Below are 25,634 nucleotides of genomic sequence, written 5' to 3'. Positions count from 1 at the left end.
TGGTATCATAGGGACTGGTGCAAAATACCTGTTTAATTGTGTGTGCCAAGCTGTGATGGTGAATACCTGGTCACATGAAGAAACAGCAATATCACTCATATCCTTCTTCATTCTGGGTTAATTCAGCACCCCCAAGAAATACAGCAATGTACATGTCGTAAATATGAAAAATACACACATTCTTCAAGTTTATTTAAAAAGAGATACACAGAGAAGGGTAAGCCTCTTGTTCCTTGAGCCTGTTGGGCCCATCAATGTGACTTAATTGAATTAGTGACATTACACTACATTCTCCTCTGTGCTTTAATGTCTATTAATTTCAGATTTTAAAAAAACATTATTGGCCTGGTATCAACCAGACTCCAATCACTATTTACATGTAGAAGAGGGAAGACCCAGTTTTAATACTTAAGCCAGTCCTTTCATTCCAGGCATCTTAACTAGTGTGACAACATACCCCGAGTTCTCCCAAATACCTTAACAACTTCATCCAAACCACCCCTCCAGGGAACACTGCGTAACTTTAATGCTGCAGAATAATTCTCTCTAAGCCCAAATATTCTACCAAGGTCACCCTGAGTCCTGCATGTGTGATCGGCCAGGATTTTCGAAAGCTCTGGTTTTATTTGACCATAGCAGCCCTCACCCCAACCCACCCTGTCCACTCGAAATACAATCAACAATCTATGTGGCTTTTTGGGACATTTCCCATGGCCTATGTATAGTAAAGTTCCAAAAAGCAGGAATGCTTGGGACTATGTTGGAGGTTTAGATTTTCCAAACCATCAGATATTTTATTAATATCCCAACACACATGTTTAATTCCCATTTTTAAAGATGTTTCACAGTAACATTTCAATGAACCCATTTAGATTCAGGGGAGCATGGCCAACAAATCGCGTTAAGTTTAAAGGGAGTGTGGGAACTGGGTGTGTGCTGGTGAGCAAGATGTAACTTTGATCCCAGATGTTGCAATCATCTTAGCTTCTGTCAGCTGACTGCATTTGTCAGCAGCAATCATTCGCCACATCTCTGACCCATCATATTGCACTCCACTTGTACATCTGAATGGAGTTTCACTTCTCCCTTGCCTTAGCTTATAACATCTTTTCCAAGGTGCTCAGTATTTCTTTCACTGACTATAGGGAAGGAATTGAAAACCCATTTTCCTACTCTTCTCATCTACACAAAGGTGGCAGATGATCATGAAACACAAGAGGATACTTATTAACTCAGAGATATCAATGGGAATATATATGCAGAAAAGTAGCAAATAGAATTATTTTAGATCAGTGTGAGGTGATGGATTGGAGAAGAAACAAGCAATGAGATGGATTGTAGGAGACTGAGTGCATTCTACAGGGTCCAGATAAGAACTCAGTTCCATTAAATTCTGATAATCCACAATAATTCAACATCTGACTCACTCATTAGGACACCCACTATCCCTGGATCTGCATACTCAGAGACAGCTGCACCTGGGAGCACCAGGGGCCAGGAATGTGAGCAGGAGTTCACAATACGAGGGACCCCAAGGTAGCTTGGATCTGGTGTGCACCCTGAGCAACGTACTGGAGACTCACCGGCTTCTGTTTCCCTGAGCTCCCTTTAAACTCATCAGGACTTGGTTTCCCACTCCCTTGAAATTCAGAACTTACTGGAAATTTATTAAACTATTTGTCACTTTTAAAATATTGGAATAAAATGAGTAATGCCCAGTAGTCTGAAAATATGTTAGTCTGTCACTAAAGTCCCATCCACACAAGATTTATTGCATATAGATAGGAATAAAAGTGATAGGAAAGCAAAAGATAAACATGCCTTCATCAACAAGGAATGAAATGTGAAGATCTGGGATCCATACATTGAAATAAAGACTAGTTAAAACAACTCTGGTCACTTAAAGGAAATACATGATAGCAAAGAATGTGCTTATAAGATGTTGTCAGGATTGGAGAATTGCAGATGTGAAGAATTATTGATTAGATTGACACTGCTTTCTGTAGAAGAGGTGGTAAGGGTTTAATTTAGCTGCAGTGTATAAAATAATGGTGGTACAGGATAAAGAGGAAGGAGTAAATTTGCCCGAACACAGAGAAAATTAAGCAAGAGGCAAAAGTTTGAGAGGTTTAAGAATTAAGGGTAGGAGGAAGTCCAAGGAGTGGTGACGGTTTGGAACTCACTGCCCGTTGTACCAGGAAAGAGGGATTAGCCTGAATCTTCAGTTGCTATGGCTACAATCCCCTGAACAGCCTCCAGCGCCAGAACTTGCCTCTATGATTTAGAGCACCTGTCCAAGTGAGGACATGTTACCGAGGCTGCAGTAAGTGAGTAGATGCAGGAGTTGGTTCCCATCTGGAAGCATTACAGTACTCAAAGTCCACATAAAAAAAGCCGCATATGGTTTCTTTTAACCAGAGGTCATTTCTAGAAAAAAAATTTGTCAGGAAATTTCAGCACAATAACGGAATAAAGACATGTCCAAGGGGGCTCAGGGCAAAGCAAAGACGTGTGTCTGTCTGTCTGCGTCTCCCTGCATACACATATATACACACGCTCGCAGCAAAAAAGGAACCAAAAACATTGTCTGGGGACGGTAGAATGGCAGAGGGAAACAACCCAGGGGAGGGCAAGAGAGAGGATGGTCTGAGAGAGGATGCATCAGACAGACGTGGGTTAAAAACCCTGCCCAAGGCTGATGCAGGTGGAGAAACAAATTTTAATACAGAGGGAGGGCTCGACCTGGGGTGGGGGGGGGGGGGGGAGCCAATAAAGAGATGTGAGAAAGGGAGCACTGATAAGGTACCAACGGGCAGAGAGGGGACACTGATGATGATTGGGAGTGCGGGTACAGACAAAAATGAGTGAACGTGAATGAGCAGCATCCCCTGAACACTGGCACAGTTTGTAGATGGTCGCTCAGGGTGCACGAGAGGGAGACCCTCCAGTTTGTGTTGTGTACAGGGAAAGGTATGTCTCGCTCTCTGTGTCTGTGGGTACACGCAATTAACACACTGATCATTAAGTGGGAAGGCAGTGCCTTAGGAAGTGAGGCCACAGTAGAGTCCCTGAACCAACTGTACTTCCACAACAAAGTCATCAATCCCAAAACCCCAATACTACTAGCCAAAGTAAATGGATAACAGGCTGGACAGAAATGGGCATGAGATGTGCCCATACCAAAATGGTTAATACACAGGCAAAACCTTTGAGCGTTCTTGAGGACTGCAGTTGTATCAGGTAGCGAAAGGCTGAGATGGTCAGCCCAGGCCCATCAACTCGGCTGGCCGGCCTTGGCAGATTACAAGAACACAAGTAGTTTAACAGCCAGCTCATGTGCCGAACTCTCACTGCCAACATGTTGACTGCACCATGTTAGACCTATAGAAGTGGCAGACAGAAACGACATAACAGGACTCCTTAGTAGATGAATGCAGGGCCATAGTTTGTTGTTAAGTACTCCCATCCTCAGTCTGAAGATTTCCCATTTCCACAGGAGAGACGGGACTGGACTGAACCTAGAAGAAGTCCGCTGCTTTCTTTCTCTTGGGCAACTGCAGCAGGTTGTCTGTGATGGAGGTGGGGTCCTGGCTGCTCGGCGTGTGGGTAGCAATAAACGTTTTAGGGGTGACACCAGCACGTGGCGTTTTACACCGTGGCGTCCCTTTGTGTGCCGGCGAGGGCGTGTAACTGGCACGCAGAGCTTTGTCCGTGTATTTGCTGGAGGTGCGGTTCACAAGGCGCTGCAGGGCTGGTGACATCACCGGACTGATACCATGTGGAGAAAGGCTGTGGAGGAGAAACAAATACCTCAACCCTCCAGTGAAGGAATAAGCTGTCATGCTAACACCCCAAATTTAGAACATAGACCACCACAGCCCAATACCGGCACTTTGGACCATAATGTTTTAACCCACCTGCCCTACCTTTCCACATGAACCCTCCACTTTCCTATCGTTCATGTACTTATCTAAGAATTTCTTAAATGTGGCTGATATATCTACCTGCCTCTGCCACCATCCTTGGCTGGGGATTTCACACATCCACCACTCTCTGACATCCCTCCTGTACTTTTCTGCCCACCACTCCCCGTTTTCCACAGGAACACTCTCTCCATGATTCCCTTATCCATACATCCCTCCCCACTTATCTCCCTCCAGGTACTTATCCTTAGAAGTGGTCAAATTGTTACACCTGCCCATTCACCTCCATTCAGGGTCCCAAATAGTCCTTCCAGGTGAGGCAACACCTCACCTACAAACCTGCTGGGGTCGTCTATTGTATCTGGTGCTCTTCAAGTGGCCTCCTCTACATTGGTGAGACCCGTCATAAATTGGGGGACTGCTTCGTCAAGCACCTTTGTGCTAACTGCCACAAGCGGAACTTCCCGGTGGCCAAGTATTTTAATTCTGATTCCCACTCCCGTTCCAGCATGTTGGTCTATGGTCTCTACTTGTGCAACAATGAGGGCATCCTTGGGGTGGAGGAGCAACACCTTATGGCATGAATATCAACTTCTCCTTCCGGTAAAAATATTCCCTCCCCCCCCCCACCATCTTCTATTCACCACTCTGGCCATTTAACTCTTCTCACGTGTCTATCACCTCTCCCTGGTTCTCGCCCACCCCCCCCCCCACCCTTCGCTTTCTCCTGTGGTCCACTATCCTCTTCTATCAGATTCCTTCTTCTCAGCCCTTTACTTTTCTCACCCACCTGGCTTCACCTATCACCTCTAGGTATCCTTCACCTCCGCCAACCTTTTTATTCTGCTGTCTTCCCCCTTCTTTTCCAGTTTTAAAGAAGGGTCTCAGCCTGAAATGTCAACTGCTTACTCACTTCTATGGATGCTGCCTGTCCTGCTGAGTTCCTCCAGCATCTTGTGTTTGTTCCTTTGGATTTCCAGTATTTGCAGAATTTCTTGTCTTTCAAATTATGCCTCTAGGTATTAACTATTTCCACCCTGGAAAAAAGTCTTTGGCTGTCCACCCATTCTATGCCCCTTATTATCATTTACACCTCTCATCCTCCTTCACTCCAACGTCAGATTCCCACATTACTGCATGCTCATATTACTCCCAGAGGGAGACCCATCTGCCTCCCTCCACTACTGATATCCCAGCACAGATGCACTCCCTCCAACCTAAGACCTGCACCCTCCCTTCCCTTGGGTCTGTCCCCAAGCTCACATACATCGGCAGGGTCCAGGTTGTTGAAGGGAAGAGACAGAACTCACCTATCTAGCACCTTTTTGCCAACTAATGGCAAACTGCACCTGTCATTGCGGCCCCCAGCAGTCTTCATAGGTCTGGGTGCTAATCCCTGGGTTGGGGTTCCCACACCGTAATCTCGTTCAAGCACTGTGAAAGGATGATGCCAAGTGTCCACACTCACCTGACCAGACTCTCTGTCGCCTTCCTCAAAGCTTCCTGTTTCTTGGTTCTGTTTTTGGCTGCAACCTCATTGACCATTTTAAGGCCCAGTCTCTCTCTCCTGCCTGGTTCCAGAATCTGTGGCAAGAGAGCAGAAGCCAGGAGGTATTGAGTGCACACACAGGTTTCCTAACCACAAACACTCAGTGGCCACTTTATTAGGTACACTTACTCATGAATGCAAAAGCTAATTAGCCAATCACGTGGCAGGAACTCAATGCATAAGAGCATGCAGACATGGTCAAGAGGTTCAGTTGTTGTTCAGAACAAACATCTGAATAGGAAAGAAATTCTGACTATGGAATGATTGGTGATGCCAGACAGGGTGGTTTAAGTAACTCAGAAACAGCAGATCTCCTGGGATTTTCACCCACAATAGTCTCTAAAATTTACAGAGAATGATGCGAAAAAGCAAAGCACCTAGTGAGCTGCTGTTCTATGGGCGAAAGCATCTTGTTAATGAGAGAGGTCGGGGAGAACGGCCAGACTGGTTCAAGCTGACAGGAAGACAGTAGTAACTCAAACAACCATTCATTACAACCACATTGTGCAGAACAGCATCTCTGAAAACACAGCATGCCAAATGTTGAAGTAGATGGGCTACCGGCGTAGAAGACCACAAACATAAACTGTGGCCACTTTATACTGGAGGTGCCTAATAAAATGGCCACTGAATGGAGATGTCTACATTGGCACCCCATGAAATAACAACATATGGTTCCATGGGCAGATCTGCCCTCTGCTGGAGCTTGTTAATTGTTACTGTGTCCCCAGATTTCCATTGTCCATGAGGCTAAAAGGTGCAGAGAGACACAACCCATGTTGTACCAAATAAAATGACCATATCCCAATAGTTCCCTTGTCGCTCACATTCTCCAAGATGGCTGAAACCTTGACTAAACTCCCTTTCCTGCAGCATTGCCACACAGCTTTTGGTGTTTTCTCCTCAATTGTCCATCCACTGCTCTAATTGCTGCTGATGAAGCTGGAGCTTAAAGAGTCACCAGCATAATTTTAAAGGGAATTAGAAATGGACAGTAAATTGGTGGCCTTCCCAGTGAATCCAACATCCCAATTTACCATAAACCTTCTGTAAGGGCCACACATTAATGTTTAAAGATTTTATAGAATATACACAAGAGATCCTCTGGAAATCCAGAGTAATGCAGACAAAATGCTGGAGAAATTCAGCAAGTCAGGCAGCATCTATGGAGGGGAATAAACAGCCAATGTTTCAGGCCAAGTCCTTTCTTCAGGACTGGAAAGGAAGGGGGAAGAAGCCAGAATAAAAAGATAGGGGAAGCAGTAAAAGCTGGCAAGACCAAGAGAGGGGGAAGGAGAGAGGAATAAACTGAGAAGTTGGGAGTTGATGGGTGGAAAAGTGGGTGGGCTGAAGAAGGAGGAATCTGATAGAAAAGGTCAGTGGATCATGGGAGAAAGGGAAAGAAGATGAGGACCAGAAGGTGATAGGCAAGTGAGAAGAGAAGGGGTAAGAGGGAGCCAGAAAAAGAGGAAGGAGAAATTAACAGAATTTAGAGGAATAGATGTTCATGCTGTGACGTCAAATGGAATATGAAGTTCTGCTCCTCCAACCTGAGATTAGTCTCATCATGGCCCTAAACTCACACTTTCTTTCCCCTCTTTAAGCTAATCTTTCCACTTAAATTCAGCTCCCTTGACCTCATTCCCATTAATCTGCTTAAGATCCAGCTTTTTCCATGTGACCAACCTTGTTGCAGATCTGGCGATTCTTCAGGTGTTGTCACAACAGCCTTCAAATCTGCCTCAAAGAAAAGGAAAAGTACATCTACTCCATCACTGCACAGTACCACCCGATTGCTAACTAACCCTTCCCTTCTGTGGCCTTGAATGTATAGCAGCTTCCTAAAACACTCCTTTTTACTTTCTTGGATTCATGACAATGTTTAAAAATCACTTTGGTGAAAACCAAGAGAAACACCTTCTATGATTATGTTGCAAGTAATCAACAGTTCTTCTTATTGACCAACTCTGATACAGATGACAGCAGAACCTTTCTGTAACATATTCTTCATTGTTGTCCACCTGGGTCCGAAGTTATCAATTCCAGTTTCAATAAAAACATTCATTTGCATGATACAGGTGTCACTGGCAAGCCAACAATCACCAACTCAATGCTCTCGAGAAGAGAGAGGTGAGGCTCTCTTGAAATGCCACATTCCCAGTGGTACCTTGCTTTGGGTAAGTAGGTCCACAATTTAAACCAGGAATTCATTTTGAATGATACATTTTCTAGTGCTTGAAGGGGGCTTTCAGGCAGCAGTAACACGTGTGCTTGTCCTTGTTTTTCTAGAAGAAGGAGAAGTGGTGGGCAATGTAGAAGGGAAGGGTTACTTTGATCTTAGAGTAGGTTAAAAAGTCAGCACAACATCGTGGACTGAAAGGCCTGTAATGTGCTGTAGTGTTCTATCTTGTATGGATACTGGAGTAACAGTAAAAAACACTGCTTCCTGAACTTTCTGCTTTTGCTTCAGATTTAGAGTAAATATAGATTTACTTGTATTGTTTTTCATTTACAGCTAAAATGATAGGTCTGGCAGGTGCTGTCTGGATACAGCCCTTGCAGATATCTCTATGTTGCAAATGGTCGTCACATCAGACACAGGGTGATGGTGATGGATTGAGTTCCTATCAAGTCACCTCCTAGTCGCTGAACGGGTGTAAACTCCTCAGGTGCTGTTGTCAGGGCACTCCTGCAGGCAAGTGGGGATGAGTCCATCTGATCTGCTGCTGACCTGTGGGCATAGCTGGATGATGACGGGGACTGAGCAAAGGCTGTCCCACTGAAGGTCAAGGACACGAGTTTCCTGGGACTTAAGTGCATGAGGATCACATGGCATTGCTGAATAATGGCTAGGTTTGGATGAATGATTGAGGAGTGGTGCATGCATCCCCTGATCAGAGAAGGTAAGTTAGTGAAGCAGGTTAATGACACCATCCTGAGGAACTCTGACAATGGTATCCAGGGGCAGAAATGATTAAGCAGGTTTAGCAGTTTGTATGAGGTGTGATTCTAACCAATAGAGCATTTTTTGCAATTCCCAATAAGCAGTTCTTTACAGCCCTCTACATGCTGTCTTTAACAGGAATAGGGGGACAGATGTCTGTCCTTGGTCATTAATGCTCTGCACACAATACCATCTGGTATAAAGGTACCAATGCACAAGATTGATAAAGCTGCATTGGGTTGTAAACTCAGCCAGCTCCGTCATGGTTAAAAGCTTCCACACCAATGAGAACATTGTTAAAAGTTGATGCCTCAAAATGGATGAATCCATTACTAAGTAACCCACCACCCAGGACATGCCATCTTCCTATTACTACCATCAGAGAGGTGGTACAGGAGCCTGAAGATACTCAACAATTTAGGAACAGCTTCTTCCCCTCCCCCATCAGATTCTTGAGTGATCTATAAACCAATGAACACTACCTCACTATTTTCCCTCTCTTTTTGTAATACTTAATTTCTTTTATTATATATATTTCTTATTATAATTTATAATTTTTTATGCATTACACTGTACTGTTGCTGCAAAAACAAATTTAACAACATATCAGTGATAATAAACCTGATTCCGATTCAATGTAGAAACACAAGTGCCTTCTATACTTTGAAACCAGCTACAATTTGCAGCCAGTATTACTTTGCATGTTTATCCTGGTGACTGAGCACAAATTGCCTATTATGATCCAGTCTGTGTATGTATTAAGCTTTGTTTCAAATGTTAAAATGCTCATTCCTATTTTCAAATCTCTATAGTTTCTCAGTTCCCATTTGTCTCTGTAATTTCCTCTATTCCATGAAATGAGTAGTAGTCAGGTTCTGGGCTCCTGATCCAATACAATTAATACAATTGATCCAGTATTAACAAGTGTATCTTTATCTTCAATGACCCAGCAGGAATGCACCATCAATCTTCAGGCCATGCCACTCACTGACCTGTGACAACAGCTGCTATCATAAGTAGATATGCTGTGTGTGACAGTACGTACTGTGTTTTTCACCTTGGCTCCGTCGGAACACTTTTTCATTTAGATGCATACATGTGTGTGGTTGACTGGCAATTAAATTTAGACTTGCTCTGAAATCTTCTTAGTGTTTTGGTGCCAGTTTTGTAAAGGACTTTAAGACTCAGTACAGTCAATTGTGGTTTTTGTACTCAACTCTCTGTAGTATGATGAATAATATCCTAAATTCACCTTTCATCCACCACCCCAAAGTAGAGCTGGCTGAACAGGTACAAAAATCACATGTTAAAATATTAAACACACAAGATTTTGCAGATGCTGGAAATCCAGAGCACCACACAGAACTTAGCAGCTCAGGCAACATCTACAGAGGGGAAATTTCGGACTAACACCCTTCATCAGGTTAACACGTTAATTGACTAGGGAAATGTAGTGAACAGTTTCTACTAGAGGTGTTCTCCCTTTCCAGGATGTACCTTAAATGCAGGTCCTGGTGTCCTGTCAACATGAGGGGTTTCTGAACCGCTCAAATGCAGTGGTGTGCCTTCAATCTCACCCCATGTCATCATCGGTGAGTCCATCACACCTGGGGAATGAGGGGAACAAGCTTTGATTAACGATACAGTCTGATGTCTCAGTTCCAGCAGCACAAATCCAGTCATTGGACAGTCCCACATGTAGTAGAATCACAGCAGCCCTCAGTCAATCGTGCTAAATACAAAATGAATTGAATCATAGAAGCCAAGCACATGTTTAACATGGGCAATCAAGACACACCTCTGCATCAGAGCATCATAGAACCCCAGAGAGCATAACGAGCCCACTCAAAGGGCCCTGCTTCTACACAGACTGACACCTGGCTAATCCACATCCTAGTTTGTGGTCTGTTGACCAACACATTACAGAGGTTCAGGTACTTTTTAAAATAGTGTTTATGCCTCTGCTACCTTTCAGAAAGACCCATTGACCCTCACAGAAAAAATAACTTATTTCTTTTACACCACAAATTAATTTAAATCTATGCCACCAGGTTACTAATTTACTTGACAAGGAAACTTTGCTGCTCTTTCCCTGCTATTCAGACTCAAATTAGTGTGGGTGGCACGGTAGCATAGCATAGCATAGCACAACACTTTACAGTGCAGGTGATCCAGTTTCAATTCCTTTCATGGTCTGTAAGGAGTTTGTTCATTCTCCCTGTGACTGCGTGAATTTCCTCCAGATGCTCCAGTTTCATCATGTATCCATTGGTATGTTAATTGGTCATTGCAAATTGTCCTGTGATTAGGCTAGGGTTAAATTGGGGAATTGCTGGGTGACGTCCCCAAAGGGCCAAAAAGGGCCTATTCTGCACTGCATCTCAATATTTAAAATAAGTAAATAGATTTATGCACCTCAATTATATCACCTCAGCCTTCCACAGCAAAGAAAAAAACAATCCCATCAAAATCCAGTGATATTATCTACTGCCAAATCCCCTATTTCCCCTTCTGCTCTTTACCAAATCCAATATTTCACATTGCCTTAACAACATCAGCAGAATCTAATCCCTTCATTAAAACTGATGCAATGTTTCATTAAATGAAAAAAAATCTAATTCGTACTTTCAGTCTTCCTAAAGAAAGCAACACACACAAAATGCAGGAGGAACTCAGCAGGTCAGGCAGCATCTATGGAAATGAATAAACAGTTGACATTTTGGGCTGGGACCCTTCTTCAGGACTAGAAAGGATAGGGGATGATGCCAGATAAAAATGTGTAAGGAGGGTAGCTAGAAGGTGATAGGTGAAGCCAGGTGGGTGAGAAAGGTAAAGAGCTGGAGAGGAGAGTGGGCCATAGGAGAAAGGGAAGGAGGGAGGTGACCCAGGTGGGTAAGGGAAAAGGTGATCGGCAGGTGAGAAGAGAAAAGAGGTCAAAGTGGGGGGGATGTTTTTTATTCTGGAAGGAGAATTAATTATTCATGCTATCAGGGTGGAGGCTATCCAGATGGAATATAAAGCGTTGCTCCCCCGCCCTGAGGGGGGCCTCATCTTGGCACAAGGGGAGGCCATGAATCAACATTTCAAAACAGAAATGGGAATTGGAATTAAAATGTTTGATTGAAGGAAAGTTCTGCTTTAGGCAGATGGAGCAGAGATGCTCGACAAAGTGGTCCCCCAATTTATGACAGGTCTCACCAATGTAGAGGAGGTCACATCAGGAGCACCAGATACAACAGATGACCCTAGCTGTCAATAGGTGTTGCCTTACCTGGAAGGACTGTTTGGGATCCCGAGTGGTAAGTGACAGGAGGGATTTTAGTGGGGAGGGATGAACGGACAAGGGAATCACTGTAGGATGGGGAGTTGGTAAAGATATGTTTGGTGGTAGGATCCCTTTGGATGATGTGTTGAATGTAGAGGCTCTGGGTAAGGACGAAGGGAACTCTATTACTGTTGAAGCAGCGGGAAGATGGGGTGAATGTGGATGCTCAGCAAATGGAGGAGATGTGGGTGAGGGCAGCATTAATGATGCAGGAAGGGAAACCCTGCTTTTTGAAAGAGGACATCTCTGGAAAGGAAAGCTGCATCCTGGGAACAGATGCTCAGAGATGAAGGAACTAAGGGAAAGGAACAGCATTTTAACAGGAAACAGGGTGGGAAAAGGTATAGTCTAGATAACGGTGGGAATCTGTAGTTTATAAAAGATGCTGGTTGACAGTTTATCACCAGAGATGGAGGCAGAGAGACTGAGAAAGGGAGGTATCAAAATTGGACCAAGTAAATTTAAGTACATGTGTAGAAATTAGAGGCAAAGCTGATGAAATTGACGAGCTCAGCATGACTGCATAAAGCAGCACTAATGATGTCGGAATTGAGGAGCATTACTGGGGAAGGGTTGGAATAATGGGAGACAGAAAGTCATTGATGGCCTATGTTCCATTAAGAGCTATGGGCTCAGGAAGAAAACATAATCCCTGCCACAGCTGACTAGCCTGTATGGGGCTCTGTTTAGGACTCCTTTATAGCGATCATTTCTTGATTTCTTGTAAAGGTCAGGTTAACTGATATGAATATTAGAAGTTCTAGATTTCATAGAGTGTGGATTTCCCGTTTTCAGTTCGGTAAAATGTTAGATTGTCCTCTTTGGCACAGTCCTCAATCCACTTGCTGATGAAGTCCATGACAGTGGTGACACTCATCTAGGATGGCCGCTAAGTCTTGGAACAGGGAATAATCTACCGACAAGACTGACTCTACTGACTGTAATTTGGGAGGGACAAGCATAACTCTCATGTATTAGTATTGCAATGGAATAGAGGGAATTACAGAGGCATGAGAGAGCAGCTTGCCCAGGTGGATTGGAGGGGGATACAGCAGCGGATGACAGCAGAGCAGAGGTAGCTGAGGTTTCTGAAAATAGTTCACAAGCCACAGGATAGATATGTCCCACAGAGGAAGAAGTTCTCAAGTGGCAGTGGTAGGCAACCGTGGCTGACAAGGGAAGTTAAGGACTGTACAAAAGCCAAGGAATGGCATACAAGATAGCAAAAGTGAGTGTTGGTTGATTGGTAAGTTTTAAAAATCCAACAAAAGGCCACTAAAAAAAGTTATAAGAAAAGATGAAATATGAAAAAAAAAATGGCAGATGGAGTTTAATACAGACAAGTGTGAGGCATTTCACTTTGGAAGGACAAACCAAGGTAGAACATACAAGGTAAATGGTAGGGCACTGACCAAGGGATCTGGGAATACAGATACAAAATTCCCTAAAAGTGGCGTCACAGGTAGATAGGATCGTAAAGAGAGCTTTTGGTACATTAGCCTTTATAAATCAAAGAATTAAGTATAAGAGTTGGAATGTTACGGTGAGGTTGTATAAGGTATTGGTGAGGCCGAATTTGGAGTATTGTGTGCAGCTTTGGTTACCAAATTACAGGAGGGATATTAATAAGGTTGCAAGAATGCAGAGAAGTTTTACAAGGATGTTGCCAGGACTTGAGAAACTGAGTTACAGAGAAAGGTTGGATAGGTTAGGACTTTATTCCCTAGAGCGTAGAAGAATGAGGGGAGATTTGATAGATGTATATAAAATTATGATGGGTACAGATAGAGTGAATGGAAGCAGGCTAGGGGAGGAAAAAAAACCAGAGCACATGGGTTAAGGGTGAAGGGGGAAAAATTTAAAGGGAACAGTAGGGGGAGTTTCTTCACACAGAGAATGGTGGGAGTGTGAAATGAGCTGCCAGATGAAGTGGTAAATGGGGGCTCACTTTTAACATATAAGAAAAACTCGGACAGGTACATGGATGAGAGGTGTATGGAGGGATATGGTCCAGGTGCAGGTCGATGGGACTAGGCAGAAAAATGATTTGGCACAGCCAAGAAGGGCCAAAAGGCCCGTTTCTGTGCTGTAATGCTCTATGGTTCTGAGGACAAATGAGCCAATAATATAAAGCAGGATACCAAAAGCTTTTTCAGTTATATAAAGAGTAAAAGGGAGGTGATAATTGATATTGGACCACTGGAAAATGTGCTGTTGAGGTAGTAATGGGAGACAAAGAAATAGCTGATGGGCTTAATGGGTACTTTGCATCAGTCTGCACAGTGGAAAGCACTACCAGTGTGCCAGTGGTCCATGAGTGTCAGGTAGCAGGAGTGAATGCCATTGCCATTACAAAGGAAAATGTGCTACATAAACTCAAAACATCTTAAGGTGCATAAGTCACCTGGGCCAGATGGACTACATCCCTGAGTGCTGAGAGAGGTTGCTGAAGAGATAATGGATGCATTGGTCACGTTCTTTCAAGATTCATTTGATTCAGGCATGGTCCTGGAGGACTGCAAATGTCACTGAACTCTTCAAGAAGGCAAAAGAAAGGAAATTACAGGCCAGTTAGCGTAACCTCAGTGGTTGGGGAAGTGTTTATGAGCCTATTATTAAGGATGAGGTCAGCATGACTAATCTGTTAAGGGTTCTTTGAGGAAGTAACAAGCAGGGTGGACAAAGGAGAGGCATTAGATGGCATTTACTTGGGTTTTCAGAAGGCATTTGATAAGGTGCCACACATGGGGCTGCTTAACAAGATAAAAATACTATGACTGACAGGCAGGAGACAGCCAATGGGAATAAAAGGGGCCTTTTTTGGTTAGCTGCCAGTAACCAGTGGTGTTCCTCAGGGGTTGCTGCTTTTCACATTGTTAGTCAATGATTTAGATAACAGAATGGCTTTGTGGCAAATGCAATGTTGGCATTTATTTCAAGGGGAATGGAATACAAAAGCAAGGAGATAAAGCTGGGCCTTTATAAAACACTAGGCAGGCAGCACTTGGAGTATTGTCAACAGGTTTGGGTCCCATAACTCAGAAAGGATGTGTTGTCATTGGAGAGAACCCAGAGGAGGTTCACAAGGATATTCCAGGAATGAAGGAGCTAACATACGAGGAGGGTTTGGCAGTTTTGGGCCTGTACTCACCAGAATTTAGAAGAATGTCGGGGATCTTATTGAAACCTACCGAATGTTGAAAAGGCACAGCCTCAAAATTGAGGAGCGACCTTTTAGGACAGAGATAAGAAGGCATTTTTTTTAGCCAGAGAGTGGTAAATCTGCGGAATGCTCTGCCACAGACTGCAATGGAGGTCAAGTCCGTGCGTATAGTTAAGGCAAAAGTTAGTTTCCTGATTGGTCAGGACATCAAAGGATATGGCCAGAAGACAGGTGTATGGGGTTGACTGGGATCAGAGATCAGCCATGATGGAATGGTGGCGCAGACTTGATAAGCTGAATGGCCTAATTCTGCTCCTATGTCTCATGGTTTTATGGTCTAAAGCAGTTGCACAGAAGCTCATCTATTTACTCAGACTGCTCGGAATGATTTTCTGTGTCAAATCCTCTGTTTCATTTTGTTTGTATGTAGGGAGAAGGAGCACAGCTTGTTCAGCCTGTTATTCAGATTTACCAATATATGAACAGTGGAGGGGGTAGGCAGTTTGATGGTTGTATAGCAATGGCCAAGGGTGTTTAGGCCCCTGATGCCCTGGTGGGACAGGAGATGTACTGGTAATGTGGTAACAGACTCTTGAGGTTGGCCTGCTTGAAGTCACCGTCAATGATTAAAAAGGCCTCTGGTTCTCCCGTTTCAAGACATCTGACCACAAAGTTCAGTTCCTTGAGTGTAGGCTACACATCCGCTTGTGGTGAGATGAAGTCTGCCAGCAGAATATCTGAAGAGAACTCTCATGGCAGGTAGTATGGACAACACTATTCCTGGCTGGGTGAGCAGGATCTCACCGGTCCAAACACCATGAAGTCTTGACTGGGAAGCAGACAGTTTTGCATCTACTTTGCCCAAGGACATCATATGAACCACCCTGAGAAGCCCTTGGGTTATAAAGCACTCAGGTGAAGCAGGTGTGAGCACACAGCAGTCATATAACAATTACAGCAAGGAAACAGGCTATCTCGGCCCTTCTAGTCTGTGCCAAACTCTTACTCTCACCTAGTCCCACCTACCTGCACTCAGCCCATAACCCTCCATTCCTTTCCTGTCCATATACCTATCCAATTTTGCTTTAATTGACAAGATCGAACCTGCCTCTACCACTTCTACTGGAAGCTACCACTCTCTCAGTAAAGAAATTCCCCCTCGTGTTACCCCTAAACTTTTGCCCCCGTAACTCTCAACTCAAGTCCTCTTGTTTGAATCCTCCCTACTCTCAATGGAAAAAGCCTATCCACATCAACTCTATCTATCCCCCTCGTAATTTTAAATACCTCTATCAAGTCCCCCCTCAACCTTCTACGCTCCAAAGAATAAAGACCTAACTTGTTCAACCTTTGTCTGTAACTTTGGTGCTGAAACCCAGGTAACATTCTAGTAAATCTTTTCTGTACTCTCTCTATTTTGTTGACATCTTTCCTATAATTCGGTGACTGGAATTATACACAATATTCCAAATTTGGCCTCACCAATGCCTTGTACAATTTTAACATTACATCTTAACTCCTATACTCAATGCTCTGACTTATAAAGGCCAGTATACCAAAAGCTTTCTTCACCACCCTATCCACATGAGATTCCACCTTCAGGGAACTATGCACCATTATTCCTAGATCACTCTGTTCTACTGCATTCTTCAATGCCCTACCATTTATCATGTATGTCCTACTTTGATTAGTCCTACCAAAATGTAGCACCTCACACTTATCAGCATTAAACTCCATCTGCCATCTTTCAGCTCACTCTTCCAAATGGCCCAAATCTCTCTGTAAGTTTTGAAAACCTACTTCACTATCCACAATGCCGCCTATCTTAGTATCATAAACGTATCTTAGTGTCATTCCCCGAGTCTCTTTTGGTAGACTAGTCTCGCTCTTAGTTCATTGATAGCCTGGATATTAGCAGGTGGGATGCTGGGAGGGGGGAAACTTGAACCCACACTATTTCGGTCTCGCCTGCAGCCCCCACTTCCGAGGTAAATGGCTGCATCTGATCTGCCCTAAAAAAAAACCTGGAGTGAAAGTAAGTAACTGCTTAAGGACAGACATGGAAGTCCTGGGATGGATTCATCTGATGTGAAAGTTGTTTTTCTCAATGCAGGTTTGAAAGCTCACTGAAGAGGAGTGATCTGCCTCAGCAGGTAAGTAGGGGCATCTGGGAGAGCCTTGTTGTCAAGATTTGACCTTGGATGCTCCGTACGGTCAAGCTTCTGATCCAGAGAAGCCTCGGATTTGGATGCCTCCACAGGTTGGGTGTTCGTTCAGGCTCGGTCTCAAGACTTGGCCCTCACTGCCTATTTGGGATGTGGGAGCGTGGGCCTCATATTTGAGCTCCCCGCCACAAAATTTAGATTGACACTCTAACACAGTGTACCAAGGGTCTATCATATTCTAAAGCAGTCTGTACAGAAAGTGAATTTCCAAAGTGCTGTTGGAGAAGCTGAAAGTTTTCCCAGAATTTTGAGTTGAGGCATAAAGCTGATGAAATAGCCAATTGCTTGCACACTGATTGAGGAATATTGCTGTTAGTCTGGTCTACGCAACAACACCAACCACTTCCAATTGAGTGCTCCAAGTTTCTCACCTACATACAAGTCTTCATTAACTTTATTTTTACTTGGAGATACAGCTCATGAATTAACAAGCCACCTGATTACACCCATGTGACCAATTAACTGACTAGCCCATTTGTCTTTGGAATGTGGGAGGAAACCCAGGCAGTCACAGGGAGAACATACAAACTCCTTGCAGACAACGGCAGGAATTGAACCCAGGTCGTATTACGCCACCATGCCACCCTGAATGCTAGAAAAATAGGGATTTCTGGACAGCGATGCAAGAATGTCAGTGTGAGGCTCCATAACTTACCTGGAGCAGGTGAAGGAGTCCTTACAAAGCCATAGCCATTCACCTTTGGCGACTCCTGTGGGATCAGTTCCTTTCCGTCTGGCCCCACTTTGCCCTGTTTAAACTTCAAAACCAAAGACAACGTGAGTGCATACATTGTGACAAAGCATCAATATTTCATTGCTACAGATGCAAATCAAATTTTCCATTTCTTCTTCCTATAAGTGTATTTAATTCAAGTTTTAACTTGTGCACTCCTCCCTAATTGCCCTTGAGAAGGTCGTGGTGAGTTGCTTTGTACAACTACCTGATGAAGGAACTTGCCAAACACCGTTGATTCAGGGCTTCCAGGATTTAGACCGAGGGATGATGGAAGGTCAGTGACATATTGACAAGTCAGGTTGTTGAACGGTACTCTGTTACGTTTACCAGGATCCTTACCTCTAGTAGTTACTACATTTACGTGACCAATCCTGAGAATTTCTGAATAATGATGACTCTTCTAGGGAAACATTTTCAGGCCAAGTCTGAATGCTGCATGTAACCACAGAGCTGGAGTTTGCTGAGGAGTTGTGAACTGAACAAATAACAGTACAGCACAGTACAAGCCCTTCAGCCCACAATGTTGTGCCAACCTTTATAAACCTAATCCACAATCAATCTAACCCTCCTTCCTACCCAGCCGATAACCCTCCATTTCTCTTACATCCACATGCCTGTCCAGGAGCCTGTTAAATGTTACCTTTGTATCTGCCTCTACCACCACACTTGGCAATGTGTTCCCTGTATATAAAAAAAACTAACTCTGACATCTCCCCTAAACTTTCCTCCACTCACTTTAAAACTGACATCCTCTGGCATCAGCCATTGCCGTTCTGGAGAAAAGGTGCCAGCTGTCCATTCCCCCTGTGCCCCTCATAACTTAAACACCTCTATCAAGTCACTTCTCATCCACCGTCACTCCAACCATTCCTTGTAAGATATGTTCTCTTATCCAGGCAGAAACCTGGTAAATCTCCTCTGCAACCTCTTTACATTCCTCCTGTGATGGGGAGACCAGAACCAAAAACATTACTCTAAGTGTGGTCTAACCAGAGTTTTATAGAGCTACATTAATGTGCCTCATGGCTCTTGAACTCAATCTCCTGACTGACTGATGCAGGCCAGTACACCAAACATCTTCTTACCCCCATATCAACTTGTGGGGCAACTTTGAGTGATAAATGAACTGGGACAATAAGATCCTCTGTTCCTCCCCCTTCAAGTTTGATCTTTCAAAGTGTATCACTTCACACTTGTCCAAATTGACCTCTGTCCGCCACTTCTCCACCCAGCAGACAGACAGACATAATTTATTGATGCCGAGGAAAATTGGTTACTATCTTCAGCCCCCACAATCTTCCATCCTCACCTCCTACCTTCTGCTAGAAGGATGGTCATTGATGAAACAGCATAAGATAGTGGGGCCCAGGACACTGCCCTGAGGAATCCCACACTAATATCCTGGAGATGGCATCATTGACCCTTCCACAGTTCTCTGCCTTTGTGAAATATGTCTCCAGCCACTGGGTATTTATCCTCTTGATACCAATTACGTCAATGCTATCAGGGACTTGGATGCCCCATGCAACCCAACATTACCTTGGTGTCAAGTGCAGGCTAAATCACCTCACCTCTGTAAGTCAGCTGCTTGGAGCCGAATGCCCCTGGCGAAACCCAAACTGGGTGTCAGTGAATAGGTATTGGACAGCAAGTAGCCATTAAAATACTGTGAATGACACTTCGAACATAGAACAATAGAGCACAGTACGGTTCCTTTGACCCACGATGTTCTGCCGACCTTTAACCTCCTCCGGGATCCCTCCCACATAGCCCTCCATTGTCCTTTATCTATGATAAATGTCTAAGAGTCTATTAGATGCTCCTAAGGTATCAGCCTCTACCACCAGCTCTGGGAGGATGTCCAAGCACTTCCCACTCTCTGCGTAAAAAAACTCTGACATTCCCCCTCTACTTCCCTCAATTCACCTTAAAATGATGTCTTCTTGTATTAGTTTACTATCACTTTCCTAATATTGAGAGTGAACTGATTGTAGTGGCTTATTTGCCACTCAAAAGCCGCTTCTGACGTATTGGCCACTGATTGGTGCGTTTAAAAGCTGCAGCCACCCTTTCCCATTGGTTGGCTTGTGTGCCACAGCACCCATTTCCATTTCCAGGTGCCTTAGAGGGTACAAGAATAACACATGCAAGAGGCCCTCTCGCTCAATCCCTTTGTCTCTAAGGCACAGTACACAGACTATTAGGGAGGTATGGTCTGCACTCACTTTTAGCTAAGTCTCTGATTGTTAAATATTTAGTTCTGTGGTTTGTTTAACTTGGGGGAACTTAATTTTTTGTTTATTACTGTTTGTAAGTAAATGATTAATATGCTTTTTGGTAATCAGTGTTTTCTGTCCCACCCACCAAACCCGTGAACCTGCTTCCACAGTACACTGATTGGGTAGACACTACCACATTGCATTTCGTAAACAGGATAAACATTTTATAAACATTGATGCTCAGTTTTTAGCTGCCACTTAGAGCTTTAGAACAACCCATTATTTTTGGTCATCAATACCAAAGACATCTGTCAACATGGAGAGTAGCACTGATGAAAAGAGAGACTTTGCTCTGTGTGTGTGTGTGTGTGTGTGTGTGTGTGTGTGTGTCTGTCTGTCTGTCATGGGCACATACATCTATCTCTGGTAGATTAGGGAAGAGGTGGTCAAGTATATTTATCTCATTTTGGTTCATTTACCAAAATGGCAGACATGGACAGGCAGTAATGCCTTCAGTGGTTACCCTGGCCAATCAGTTGTATCACTTCCTGGCCACTGTTCTAGTGGATAATGAAGTTCCCTCACCCAGAATCCAGAAAGAGAACAGAGAAAATTTACAAGGATGTTGCCAAGACTTGAATTATAGGGAAAGGTTGAATAGGTTGGGACTTTTTCCCTGAAGCAGAGGAGACTGAGGGGAGATTTGACAGAGGTATACAAAATTATGAGGGGTATATATAGGGTCAATATATAGGGTCTCCCACTGGGGTTGGGAGAGAGTAGAACTAAATAAAGGTCATGGGTTAAGGATGACAGGTGAAATGTTTAAGGGGAACTTGAAGGGGAACTTCTTCACTCAGAGGGTGGTGAGGGAGAGTGTGGAATGAGCTGCCAGTGGAAGTGGTGGACATGGGTTCATTTTTAACACTTAAGAGAAGTTTAGATAGGTACATGGATGGGAGGGGTATGGAGGGCTGTGGTCAGAATGCAGGTTGGTGGTACGAGGGAGATTAATAGTTCAGCACGAAGTAGATGACCAGAAGGGCCTACTTCTGTACTGTAGTGTTCTTCTACTAGAGAGTACAATATGCTCCCTTGTTACTGTTAGTGGTTTGGACAGGAGGCAGTAATCAGGAGACTTTCTTGTCCACATTTTACCTAATGCCAAGAAACCTCACAGAGTCAACACAAGAGGGCTGCTACCTCCTGTGAGAGTATCACTCAATCACATCCCCTCTGGTGAATCTGTCCTCTAATGGGGTAGAATTAGTGACGGAGGAGCCCAACATATTGCTTGAAAGGGAAGGTTCTGTAAGAGTCAGGCTGTAACTTGACTAGTCTGTGGGACAACTCCCCAAAACGTGGACACCAATCCCCAGATGTTTGAGAGGAGCACTTTGTAAAAATTGGACAGGAACTACTTGTCACACCCTCATTCAATGCAAGGAGATGCATCAGGTTTTAAACTGTCCCTGCTTTAACGGTTACAATTGCTAAAATAAAACCCAGTGGTTTGTTGCAACATTTCAACCAGCAGTTTAGAGTTCAACCGCCTTGGTGATCTGCAGTAACATACAGAACATAAAACTGTACAGCATGGTACAAGCCATTCAGCCCACCTTGTTGTGCTTATCTTTTAACCTACTCCAGATAAATCTAGCCCTTCCCTCCCACATAGCCTTCGATCTTCTTTCATCCTGCAGATGTCAACTTCTGATTAATAAATAAATTATGTGTGTGTGTGTGTGTGTGTGTGTGTGTGTGTGTGTGTGTATATATATATAAAAAATTATTTGTACTGTCAGAAACTTTCTGTGCCTAAAGTCCATGTTCTCACTGGTTTTGTAGACTAAGGAACGACAGATTTCTTCCTCCGAAAGGTATTAATGACCCAGATGATCTTTTACAGTGATCCAATCATTTTTTTGTTCACCAATATACAAACTAATTGTTTTCCTTAAAAATCAAAGTGTAAAGTTCCACAACTGCTGCCTCAAGTCCTCTGGATTGTTAGCTGTGGAATAAAAACAAAAAAAAAAATTGAAAAACTACTCAACACCTTAGATTTAATGTTTCAAATTAAAAGACCCTTCAGCTGAGATAGGCATTTGATAACTTGACAATGCTGTCACGACTGTATTGGACTACTCAAACCCATGGATTCTTCAGTGCATAGGTACTGAGTGGGGAAGATCAAGGGAACGATTAAGGTGGAAAGGTAGGGAGATGGATGCCCAGACTGTCGAGAAATGATGAAGGAAGGGGTTCTGATGGATGCAGATGAGGGAGGAACAATCACGGTCACATAGTGTGGTTGCAAAAGGGACAGGAGGTGGCCAAGACGTGTCAGGACCAGCTGGAAGGAGGGCCCATTTCACATACCTGCGCATTGAGAGCTGCTGCTTGCTGGAGCTGAGATCTGCTCAGGGTTTGACTGAAAGGGTCACTCTGGAAGCGGGTGTTCTTGTGAATTACCTCACGGGGTTTCTTGAAGAGTTCATCATCCTTCACTCCTACAAAGAGAAAGGGAGAGGAACAGCTGAGTGGACGGAATATCAGATCGACTATAGAGGACCAGAGACTGGTGAAACAACCAGGGGGTGACTTCATAGCACAATGGATAAGCAATTATAGACATCTTTTCACTTGCTGCATCAGATGAGGGTTAAGCAAACAGATGTCAAATATTAATTAAGTAGCTTTTATTAAGGAATTCAGCTAAAAATATCTCAAAATATAGACTGAACAAAAACATTAGAGCTGGAACATACACATAAAACCCTACAGCACAATACAGGCCCATCAGCTCACAATGTTGAGCCGACCTTTTAATTGACTCCAAGATCAATCTAACCCTTCCCTCCCACATAGCCCTGACTTTTCTTTCATCCATGTGTTTCTTAAATATCCCTAATGCATCTGCCTCTATCCCCACCCTGGAAGGCATTTCATGAGCCCACCACTCTGTGTCAGAAACATACCTCCTCCCTTATACTATGCTCCAATCACCTTAAAACGCTGCCCTCTCGTATTTGTCATTGCTGCCCTGGGAAAACGGGACTGCTTGCCCATTCTATCAACTCCTCTTTCTTTCTTTTCTTTTTCAATCTTTTTATTGAATTTCATATATAAAAAAATATTGTAAAATTGAATAGGTTATGGGTACATTAGACTTAGTTAAATTAGTAATAGAATAACAATATCTTATTAAAATATCAGCAAAAAAAAAGTACATTAATCAATGTAACCTATATTAATTATACATGAAAAAACAAGAATAATCATCAAAAGAAGAAGAAAAAAAATTTTTTTTAAATGCAAGAAAAAAAAATATATATTGAAAAAAATAACCTAAACTAAACTAACATGGGCAATAATAACAGTTTATATATATATATGATAGTGTCAAAAACTCCGGAACTCCATACCAGAACAAGAATAAAAAGAGAAAAGGTCTGGAAGAGATCAAATTAATTCATATGAAAATGTCGAATGAACGGTCCCCAAGTTTCTTCAAATTTAATTGATAAATCGAAAATAGTACTTCCAATTTTTTCTAAGCTCAGACAAGAAATAGTTTGAAAGAACCACTGAAACGTGGTAGGAGGGTTTACTTCTTTCCAATTTTGTAATATAGACCTTCTGGCCATTAATGTTACAAAGGCGATCATTCGTCTAATTGAAGGGGAAAACCAGTTACCATCCTCATTTGGTATACCAAAAATTGCAGTAATAAAATGAGGTTGTAAATCAATATTCCAAATTGAGGAAATAGTAGCAAATATGTCCTTCCAATAGTCATGTAAAGTGGACATGACCAAAACATGTGGGTCAATGAGGCCACATCTAAATGACATCTGTCACATTGAGGGTTAATATGAGAATAGAATCGAGCAAGTTTATCTTTAGACATATGGGCTCTATGTACAACCTTAAATTGTATTAAAGCATGTTTAGCACATATAGAAGAAGAATCAACCATTTGTAAAATTTTTTCCCATTTTTCTGTTGATATATTGTATTGAAATTCTTTTTCCCATTCTTGTTTAATTCTACCTGATATTTCTGGTTGTATTTTCATAATCATATTATAAATAAGAGCCACTAATCCCTTCTGACAAGGATTCAAGGTAAAAATCATATCTGAAAAGTCTATCAAAGTTGAATTGGGGAAGGATGGTAGAACTTTATGTAAAACATTTCTGATTTGTATCTAAAAAAATTAGATTTAGGTAACTTAAATTTGTTGGAAAGTAGGGGGGGGGTGGAGTTTCAAGATGGCGACGTAAGCATCTACCTTTTAGGTGCTCTTTATTTTTTCAACTATAATCACCCTTTAATTAGATCTTTTCGAACTTAATCATATGAGTTGCTACTTCTGATTGACCCTTTTTTCCTAAAATAATATTTGATCTAATTTTGTCAAACTTAAAATGGCTACAAGTAAGAAATCGGCTAAGGATCCTTTATCTATCGACACAGTTGCTAACCTTCTGGATTCTAAACTTGCGGGTTTGGAAGGCAGACTAGAAGGTAAATTGGATAGTAAACTGTCAAGTTTGGAAAAAAGGCTTACTACGAAAATATCCGATCCTGAAGGAGTTGTTAGATCGCTTGAAATTAAGTTTCAGTCGCAGGCGTTAGATGTTCAGCGGCATGAAAATAAGATCACGACCCTTGAACAATCAATTTGTGAAAAAGCACGTACAATTGAAGTGTTGGAGAAGAAGATAGAGTCGACTGCTAAAACTTTGGATCAGTATAAGTTTAAAATTACTGATCTTGAAAATCGTTCTCGCAGACAGAATTTGCGCATCATCGGAATTCCCGAAAAAGTTGAGTCCGGTGATTTAACTGAATTTTTCTCTAAATTACTGTGGGAAATTTTCGGTGGTGAAGGTTTGCAAAATGAACCTGTTATCGACCGCGCTCACAGAGTTGCGAGGTTTTCGTCTGCGACTAATAAACCACGAGCGGTGATTGTTTGCCTTCATTATCCTCGTGAGAAAGAGCTTCTAATTCGATTAGCTCGTAAAAAAGGTATGATCTCCTACAAAAACTATTCATTTCGAATTGTTGAGGATTATTCTTATGAAGTAATGAAAGCCAGAATCGCTTTTAAACCAGTGATGGCAGAGATTCATTCGATTGGACTTAAACAAGCTTTAATGTATCCAGCGAAGCTTAGAATTGTGCTGAACGACAACAGTCTACGATTTTTTAACACTCCGGAAGAAGTGAAGAAATTTGTTGAAGAATATCGATCCTCTAGTGCAACTTGAACTATGAGTTACATTGAAGATTTTTTTTTGGAGAGAGGATGCCATTTCATTTTAAGTTTTAACCCTTGAAGTTGGGTTATAACTTCTTATTTTGAATTATGGGTCTGGGTTTTTTTTTACTACTATTATCATTGCTTATAGATGCTGTTTTAATTTTTATAATATCCTTTTTTATACACGTTTGTATTTTGTAATAATGAATTATTTTTTCAAAATGTCGTTTCTTCTTCCCATAAGTCTTTACTTTTTATAAGCGTTTATTTGCTTG

At 42.7% G+C, this 25,634-nt stretch overlaps 1 protein-coding gene across 1 annotated transcript in view; it reads right to left on the bottom strand.

Annotated features, from left to right (window-relative positions):
• Positions 1-158: 158 nt before the first annotated feature.
• ess2 (ess-2 splicing factor homolog) overlaps positions 159-25,634 on the bottom strand; it is a 53,274-nt gene continuing 27,798 nt past the window's right edge. Inside the window, exons 6-10 of the mRNA XM_059983236.1 lie at positions 22,467-22,597; positions 17,785-17,887; positions 9,914-10,023; positions 5,392-5,507; positions 159-3,789 (exon numbers count right to left, since the gene is read on the bottom strand). Of these exons, the coding sequence (XP_059839219.1) occupies positions 3,519-3,789; positions 5,392-5,507; positions 9,914-10,023; positions 17,785-17,887; positions 22,467-22,597 (731 nt within the window). The 3' untranslated portion in view covers positions 159-3,518. The remainder of the gene's footprint in view (positions 3,790-5,391; positions 5,508-9,913; positions 10,024-17,784; positions 17,888-22,466; positions 22,598-25,634) is intronic.

Source organism: Hypanus sabinus, chromosome 10 (genome assembly GCF_030144855.1).
Source record: "Hypanus sabinus isolate sHypSab1 chromosome 10, sHypSab1.hap1, whole genome shotgun sequence".
In the NCBI taxonomy this organism is placed as follows: Eukaryota; Metazoa; Chordata; class Chondrichthyes; order Myliobatiformes; family Dasyatidae; genus Hypanus; species Hypanus sabinus.
The sequence above is the reverse complement of the archived record's forward strand: the minus strand, read 5'-3'. Positions and strand labels throughout refer to the sequence as shown.